The following is a 7,844-nucleotide window of genomic DNA, read 5'->3' on the forward strand; positions in this document are numbered from 1 at the left end:
GAGTGGTGCAGGGGGAAGGGGAATGGGGACTGTGGTCAGGCCATCACAGGCCTGTCACAGCCTCCTTCAGTCATTCCCCCTGCTCCGGCATGGGGTCCTCCCTGGGCTGCAGGCGGGTCTCTGCACCCCCGTGACCCCCCATGGCTGCAGGACACAGCCAGCATCACCTTCTCCCCCTGCTTCTCCACCGACCTTGGGTCTGCAGAGTTGGTTCTCTCGCATCTCTGCCTGTTCCCTTGTTAAAGATGTTATCCCAGAGGCGTTACGACTGCGATTGCTTGGCCTTGGCTGGCAGCGGGTCTCTCTTGGAGCTGGTTGGCATTGACTCTGTCAGACATAGGAAAGCTTCCAGCAGCTTCTCACAGAAGCCACCCCGGTAGCCCCCCACTACCAAAATCTGGCCACACGAACCCAATATGACCTGATTTTGGTTTTGACCCTAGTTTGATGAGGTGCAGAGAAGAGGAAATGGGACTGAGGGCTTAGTTGTGGCTAGCTGGAGCAGAGGCCTCGTGTCCCGATCCGTAACTGTGGCTTGGAGCGGGATGAGCTCTCTGCAGAGCTGCTGGTGTGGCGCACTCAAACCTCGGAGCAGTTGTGTCGGGTTAGGCCAGGCACAGGCTGTCAGTCAGTTCATGTGCTGTAATGCTCTGCCCTGTGCCCGCAGGTTTTGGATGCAGTCAAAAAGCATGGCGTGAAGCTGACGACCGTCCTGACCACACATCATCACTGGTAACTGTCTGCTGTCCTGGGATCCCTCTTCCCTCGGCAGAAACACAAGCGGTGGAGAACTGTTGCATTTCTGGATCAAGTTGGTTTTCTCTAAGCAGGAGCTTGGTGTGAGGAGAAGGATCAGAGCTCAGGAAGTGCTCCCTTAGACTTGCTGTGACCAGATGTGTTGTCTAGGCTACAAACTCTGTGGTGGTGCCTTTTAACTTCAAAATGCTGAATTCTGCTAGTGCAATAAATGTGTGAAGGTAGCTGTGGAGTGCGGGAGGGAGCACGCTCCGCTGAGGTGCTGGGACATGCCTGCGAGGTGTGGTGCTCACAGTCAGCACTTGTGGGAGCGCTACCTGCGCTGCAGATTCATCTTCACACCCTGGCAGAGTTCACGTTTTGCTTTAGCAGTTTTGCAGGGCTGCACCCAAGTCCCCTCTCCCGCGGGTCACAGTGGAGACGACACTGTGGCTGGAAAGCCAGCCCTGACCTGGCAGGAGCAGCACCGCAAGCGGAGGCTGAACTCTGGACGTGTGTCTGCTCCATGGTGTCCTGTGGGACACTGAGTCACACACATCCCAGTTATCCCCGCCTCTTCCTGCCCTAGTTACCAGAGTCATCTGTGAGCCCCTAAGGCTGGTGTTTCCCAACAAAGGATGAATTGTAGGGGGTTTTCCCCACCTCTCACTGCCCTGGGTACTGGATAAATTATCCCCACTCCTGTTGACGTGGCGTTTCCTTCGATTCCTCTAGTGTAGCGTGAGATCTTGGGAGAGCAGTTGGTCAGAAATGATCGCCTGGAGGCTCCCACTGCAGTATGAGTTACAATAAGTTTGTCTTCGTCCCTGCCCAAACCCATTTTTCTGTCCTTCCAGGGACCATGCTGGAGGAAACGAGAAGCTCGTAAAGATGGAGCCGGGGTTGCGCGTGTACGGAGGAGACAGCCGAGTGGGAGCACTGACGCAGAAGGTGTCTCACCTTACGTCGCTCAAGGTAAAGGGCGTGAGCTGCAGGACTCGGCTGGGAGCATCTCCCGTCGGTGGTCCAATGAGTAGTGTGGTCACAGCTCTTTCACCTTTTCACCTCTCTCGGATGCAGTTGATAGTTTCACTACAGCTTTCGCTCTTTTTCCAGCCCCATGACCCAAACCCCCTCTGTCTTGTTTTGGCCGGTGATGAGAGTGTTGGCCTGGGGCATGCTGGGTGTCTGTGCTCCTTGGCAGCTGCCCGAACCGGGGTGGTGACGTGTGAAAGGACAGGGCTTGTGCTCTGCTTGGAGCCCGGCTAGCACAGAGCAAGTGCGAGTGGTTCCCGCTGAATGAGAGCTGAAATGCAGGGGGAGGAGGGAGCAGGCCAGCACTGCGAGCTGCCTGTGTTGCTCTTCCAGAGCTAGAGCAGCAAACCTTGTTGGAACCTAGCTGTTGACAAAGACGAGCTGGCAGGTGACACAAACTGCTGTGAGCTGTGCAGGCTGGCAGGACTGTCACTGCCAGCGCACCTTGGAGGGGGCAGCAGCCAAGAAGGGAGCACAGAAACACGTGGGAAGGTGTGCAGATGAGGGCCGTGGGCGTAAACATCCCCTTGGGCTCATGAATGTGTTTAATCCTTCCCTTTTCGTGTCATCCACTTCTTCCCTTCAGCTTCATTTTTGTTCAGAGCTTTTTTACCCTCGATTAACTTTGTGGAGGATGTTGTGTTGCTCTGGATCTGTTTGCCCCTGCTGCCAACCAGACGCTGAGTCACTCTGCACATCAGTGAAAGAGACTGGCAGTTCTCTTTGAACCAGACGCTGAGTCACTCTGCACATCAGTGTGAAAGAGACTGGCAGTTCTCTTTGTCCCGACACCTGCTAGTAGGAAACGGCTCCCTTCCAAGTCCCTGCCGAAAACCTCTCTTGCTGGACTCTCCCAGGAGCTGATGTTCACTGGCCAGCTCTGTGAGAATTTGCCTGTGGGACTACTAGACCGTTGTAACCCTTGCAATTCTTTTCTGAGTCACTCTGCACATCAGTGTGAAAGAGACTGGCAGTTCTCTTTGTCCCGACACCTGCTAGTAGGAAACGGCTCCCTTCCAAGTCCCTGCCGAAAACCTCTCTTGCTGGACTCTCCCAGGAGCTGATGTTCACTGGCCAGCTCTGTGAGAATTTGCCTGTGGGACTACTAGACCGTTGTAACCCTTGCAATTCTTTTCTAACCGTATGGATGCTAGCAAACGGTAGCTTAAGCTCGAGTCTTCTGCCTTCTTCTCAGGTGGGATCTCTTAATGTGAAATGCCTCTGTACGCCGTGTCACACTTCTGGACACATCTGTTATTATGTGACTAAGCCAAATAGCTCCGAGCCACCTGCTGTTTTTACAGGTGAGGAGTTGGGAGGTTGCATTGCTGGCAGCCTGTGTCGCAAAGAAATAAGCTACCCCTCTGCCTGTGTGCTCCTGACTCTGGCTGTGCTCATCCCTTCCTGCCAGCGCAGCTCCTTAACATCCACCTCTTGCCCCCCTTTGCTGCCGAGTGGTGGGTGTGGATGGAACTGGTGACACTCCTCTGGGTTTGCAACCCCTTGCTGGACACCACCCTGCAAGCAACGTCAAGCGCAAACCCTGGATGAGTCCTACGTCCAGCATTTCCTTGAAAGAAGAGCTGTTGGTTTTCCTGTCTTAGGCCGAACTGTGGCTGATCCCAAAACCTGTCGCTTTTCCATATACCCGTACCAAAACCGAGAGAAGAGGAAACAGGGGAGTGAGAGAGGGCTGGTGCTCCATCTCTAGTAGCCAGGTTCTGGATCCTCTTTTGGAGAGTAGGGTTCCCCCTTCCCCGAGATTGCACCCAGTCCCCCATGTCATCCCTCTCCTGACGGGTGTTCTCCAGAGCTTGCACCAGCCGCCGCACGGAAGAAGTAACGCTTGAGCGAGGCTTTAGGGAGCACAGGGGAGAAAATGCGGAGGCGCCTCGTCTTTGTTCAGCTCCATAGCAAAGGAGAACGTGTTCCTTGTCAGCTCTGGAGAGGAGAGGGGCCGGCAGGCTGCCCGCGGGCAGGGAAGCGCTGGCAGGGTCTGCCTGGCGAGGCTCCGAGCTTTCCCGCGTTGGCAGTTTGCTGCGTGGGTTTGTAGCGCTGAGCGGCAGCGTGGCCTGGCTCTCCCCGGGCCTTCTGCTGAGCTGCAGCCAGGACGGCAGCGGGACTGCGCCCTCGGGGGCCGTGTGCTCACGCCGTGGCATGAGGAGCCGTGTCTGGCTCTGACGCTGTCACCCTCCCTTGCAGGTGACACGCTCTTCGTGGCTGGCTGTGGGAAATTCTTCGAGGGAACCCCGGAGGAAATGTACAGAGCACTGATTGAGATCCTGGGCAACTTGGACCCCAAAACGGTATGAACCTCTCCTGTGCTGGTGAGGCAACCAACCGGAAACTTCTACAGACAGCAGAGACACCCTCTTCCTAATTATACTGTTGTTCAAAGGGGGAATTTCTCAACTGTTGAAGGGAGGAATTCTTACATCAGGAATTGTCTTTGATGCTGAATAGCTGGAGTCCTGCGGGAGGGAAATACCTACCCCAGATGTGTTTGTGCTTTGTGGGGAGAGAGCAGGGGCTGCTTTTGAAAACTAAGGTTAGCAAGCTGGGATGCCTGGGCTCTTCCATCGGGCTGGCCCTTAGATTTCCAGGTAGTACAGGCTGATCATTCCCTGACTTCTCCGGTGCATGTCTGCAGTGGGGAGCGTTGTGTGTCCTGGAGGGTTGACTTTTGTTCCTGCTGTACCATGACACTGGTGATGGTACCTGCTACTCCACCTTTGTACCTTCAGCGTTACCTGGTGTCACTCTTCCTTTCCCTTCCCAGAGAGTTTACTGTGGTCATGAATACACCATCAACAATCTCAAGTTTGCTCGACACGTGGAACCCAGTAACGTCAGTATCCAGGAGAAGCTTGCTTGGGCCAAGGTGAGCTGGTTCATCCCTTCCTTCCATGGGGACAGGCTGGGAGAGTTGGGGGGTTCAGCTTGGAGAAGGGAAGGCTCTGGGGAGACCTTAGAGCACCTTCCAGTGTCTGGGGGGGACTTTTTCCAAGGGCAGGGAGTGACAGGACAAGGGGTAATGAGTTTAAACGGAAAGAGGGAGATTGAGATGGGACATCAGGAAGGAATTCTTTCTCCAGAGGGTGGGAGCACTGGGACAGGTTGCCCAGAGAAGCTGTGGATGCCCCATCCCTGGCTGGGAGTGTTCAAGGCCAGGCTGGATGAGGCTTGGAGCAACCTGGTCTGGTGGAAGGTGTCCCTGCCCATGGCAGCGGGTGGGACTGGGTGGGCTTTAAGGTCCCTTCCAGCCCGAATCACCCTGTGATTTCCTAGACTTGATGCGTTCAGAGAGGCAGAGGAGAGAAGACAAGCCTGGGGAGGAAGAAAGGCTGAGGGAAGGGAGTTAAGAACCAGGAGCTGCAGTCCAGGGGAGCGGTGTTGGGGAACAGCCTTTGTGTGTGGCCCAGAGAAGAAGGTTTTCTGGCTGGTGGAGATGTGACCCTCCTTGGAAACCCCCCGGTGTAATTTCAGGCGGGTGTCCAGGTCTGCTTGGGAGGGTCAGCGCTGTCCCGGGTCTCTGCGTGTGCCTCAGTGCTTTGTCACGGCCTGGGGACGGGCCTGGCCTGAAGAGCAGCCCAGGCAGTTAGGCGCAGCACAAACCCTGCGTGGTTAACCACCAAAACATTCCCCGTGAAGCAGGAATCTCCCCCCGTTACAGGCAATGTACGACAGCGGCGAGCCAACCATACCCTCCACCATCGCCGAGGAGTTCACCTACAACCCCTTCATGCGGGTGAGGTACGGAGGAGGTGGGGGGAGCAGTCCTTGTGTTTGCAGGGGGGACGTGGGAAGGAGGATCTCCCCAAAGAACCAGCCGTATGTGGGAGTTTCTCCCCCGCCTCGCGTAGTCCTGCTCGATGCAGGCGGAACGCGGTAGCAGCGACCTCGCGTGCGAGATTGCGTCTTGCAGCCTTTGCATTTGCTGTCCCCGGTGTTCCCCCTGCGCAGGGAGAAGACGGTCCAGCAGCACGCGCGGGAGACCGACCCCATCCGAACCATGGGGGCCATCAGGAAAGAGAAGGATAGCTTCCGAGTCCCGAAGGACTGAGCACCCCGCCTGCCTCCCCTTAACGTCGGTTTACGCGTCACTTAGGCTCTTCAGCTGTTTTAGGAGTCGAACCTTCTGTTGTGCTTGCGACAGTTATAGTTAGGGGTTTATTTTGTTTTCATTAGGGAGAAAAAAGCACTTTGCCCTTGTTGAGATGTTCCCCAGCATATTTATGTTAGGATGAAGGGTATTTATCCTTCAGTTGCTGGCTCCCACGCTGACAGGCGGTCGCTTGGCACGTGTTGGTACGTCGCTCTGAGTCTGGGGCGGGGAAGGGTCGAACCCTGCGGTCTAGGAAGAAGCTCCTGTTGTTTTTGCCGGACACCGACAGCGGGACTGGGGCCTGGGATGTTTAAGCCGGAGACCAACCGCACTGACCGCGTTGCCAGCTGAGGATTTGGACTTTTGTCCCATGCTGCTGCTGAAGCGCTCCCGGGCGTCGCTTCTGGCTCCGCTCAGCGGGTGCTCGGTGTCAGACCTGCTCTGCCACCGCCTCCTCGGGGCTGGGTTTGGGAGACTCTGCAGCGCGGTTGGGCCCTGGGGATGGCACATGGGGACTGTCCAGCTTCTCTCCCTGGCGTTCCCTGCCTGGGCTGCGGTGCCTTTTCCAGGCAGCATGCTGGCTTAGCGATTGTGCTGTGGCTTGCGCCCCTTCGCTCTTCTCTTCAGCTCTTTGCATGTACCTGCTCTTCGGTGTAACCTGTATGCCACTTGGGTCGGATCCACGCAGACGAAGAAGGGGTTTGTCTGCTGGCTCAGAATCCCGAGAAGGAACCACTTACCCAGCAGCTGACTGTGTGTCTGAGAGCCGAGTGGTGACAAGACTCCTCCGGGCGATGCTTTGCTGCTGGTAGCGGGGATGGCCGCTCCGTGCCTCGCTGTGAGTAACGTGGCCAACGAGCTGCTCTGGGGAGCGCCGGCAGCAGCCGTGCCGCCCTGCGAGGTGGTAGCGCTGAGGGCATCCGTGTGTGGCCGGGTCAGGCAGGGCTGGGGGCTCAGCCACGTTAGCGTGGCGCGTGTCTGTGTCTTGGTGGCCTTAACGCCGTCTGTGTTCTGGGCTGTAAGGCCCCGGGCTGCAGGGAGGAGACTCCCCCTTGGACTGTTGTTCTGACAGAGGGAAGTGTGTGCTAAAGTGGGTGAGTGGAATAAGCTTTGGGGGAAAGTAAATGCGGATTTTCCGGGTGTGGATCACTCCTGCACGTCCCATCGTCCAGCTTGGGGTCTTGAAACGAGAGCGATGAGGGATGGTGGTAGGACCCAGCCTTGCAGCTTGGCTTCTGCGTCTCCCACGCATCTTCCTCCTCATTCCACGTCCTTCCTTGCTTCTGGCTCGGGGCTGCGCGCTGCAGGTCTGCTCAGCTACGCGCGCTTCAGACAAACGTTTTGCAGCTGAAACGGAAGTTTGAAAGGGTTTTGGTTCAAGCTCCCCCCTCCTGGCGCGTGTTGGTGCCGCGGAGTCCATAACGCCCGGGTGTCACCGCCGTGACCCGGGTCTGCGCCGAGCGGCGGCGCGGGAGCGGGATTCCGTGTCGCGCCGTGTCTTTAGTTGCTTAAAAAGGGTGAGTTTTGTGTCGTTCCCAAAGAAAAGCGGTACCTGAAGCTTTCCTGCCTCCGTGACTTGCCCGCCGTGCCGCTGCAACGGAGCGCGGCTGTTCTGATGGCTGTTTGACACGCCAGCCAATAAAGGACCGCTGCAGCTTGAGGCTCGGTCCGGAACCGGGGGGTCTCTTCATCTCACCGCTTACTGGTATTTTCGGTGCTGGTGATTGACGCCAACCGACTGGAAGCATCTTTCTGCCTCATCCTGGGGGGAGTGGGTGGCGTTTTGGGACCCTCTGGGGCTTTATTCGAGGTCTCGTTGCAGCTTTTGGAAAGGAGGGAGCGCGTCTGCTTGTTTCCAGCTGCCAGCGCCCTTCCCTCCGTCCCCAGTGGCACTTGGGGGGTTGCGGCCACCCCCGAACCCCTGCCCCACTGCGGGGGAGCTGGGGCAGCTGGAGGGGCTCGGAGCCGG

The 7,844-nt window shown here is 57.1% G+C and overlaps 1 protein-coding gene across 1 annotated transcript in view; it reads left to right on the forward strand.

Moving 5' to 3' along the window:
* The window catches only part of HAGHL (hydroxyacylglutathione hydrolase-like), a 9,842-nt gene extending 3,885 nt beyond the window's left edge, over positions 1-5,957 (forward strand). Inside the window, exons 3-9 of the mRNA XM_010159046.1 lie at positions 668-732; positions 1,593-1,710; positions 2,966-3,074; positions 3,973-4,076; positions 4,550-4,651; positions 5,444-5,523; positions 5,734-5,957. Coding sequence (XP_010157348.1) covers positions 668-732; positions 1,593-1,710; positions 2,966-3,074; positions 3,973-4,076; positions 4,550-4,651; positions 5,444-5,523; positions 5,734-5,833 — 678 coding nt within the window. The 3' untranslated portion in view covers positions 5,834-5,957. The remainder of the gene's footprint in view (positions 1-667; positions 733-1,592; positions 1,711-2,965; positions 3,075-3,972; positions 4,077-4,549; positions 4,652-5,443; positions 5,524-5,733) is intronic.
* The last annotated feature ends 1,887 nt before the right edge of the window (positions 5,958-7,844 follow it).

This window comes from Eurypyga helias, unplaced genomic scaffold (genome assembly GCF_000690775.1).
Source record: "Eurypyga helias isolate BGI_N326 unplaced genomic scaffold, ASM69077v1 scaffold39369, whole genome shotgun sequence".
Classification (NCBI taxonomy): Eukaryota; Metazoa; Chordata; class Aves; order Eurypygiformes; family Eurypygidae; genus Eurypyga; species Eurypyga helias.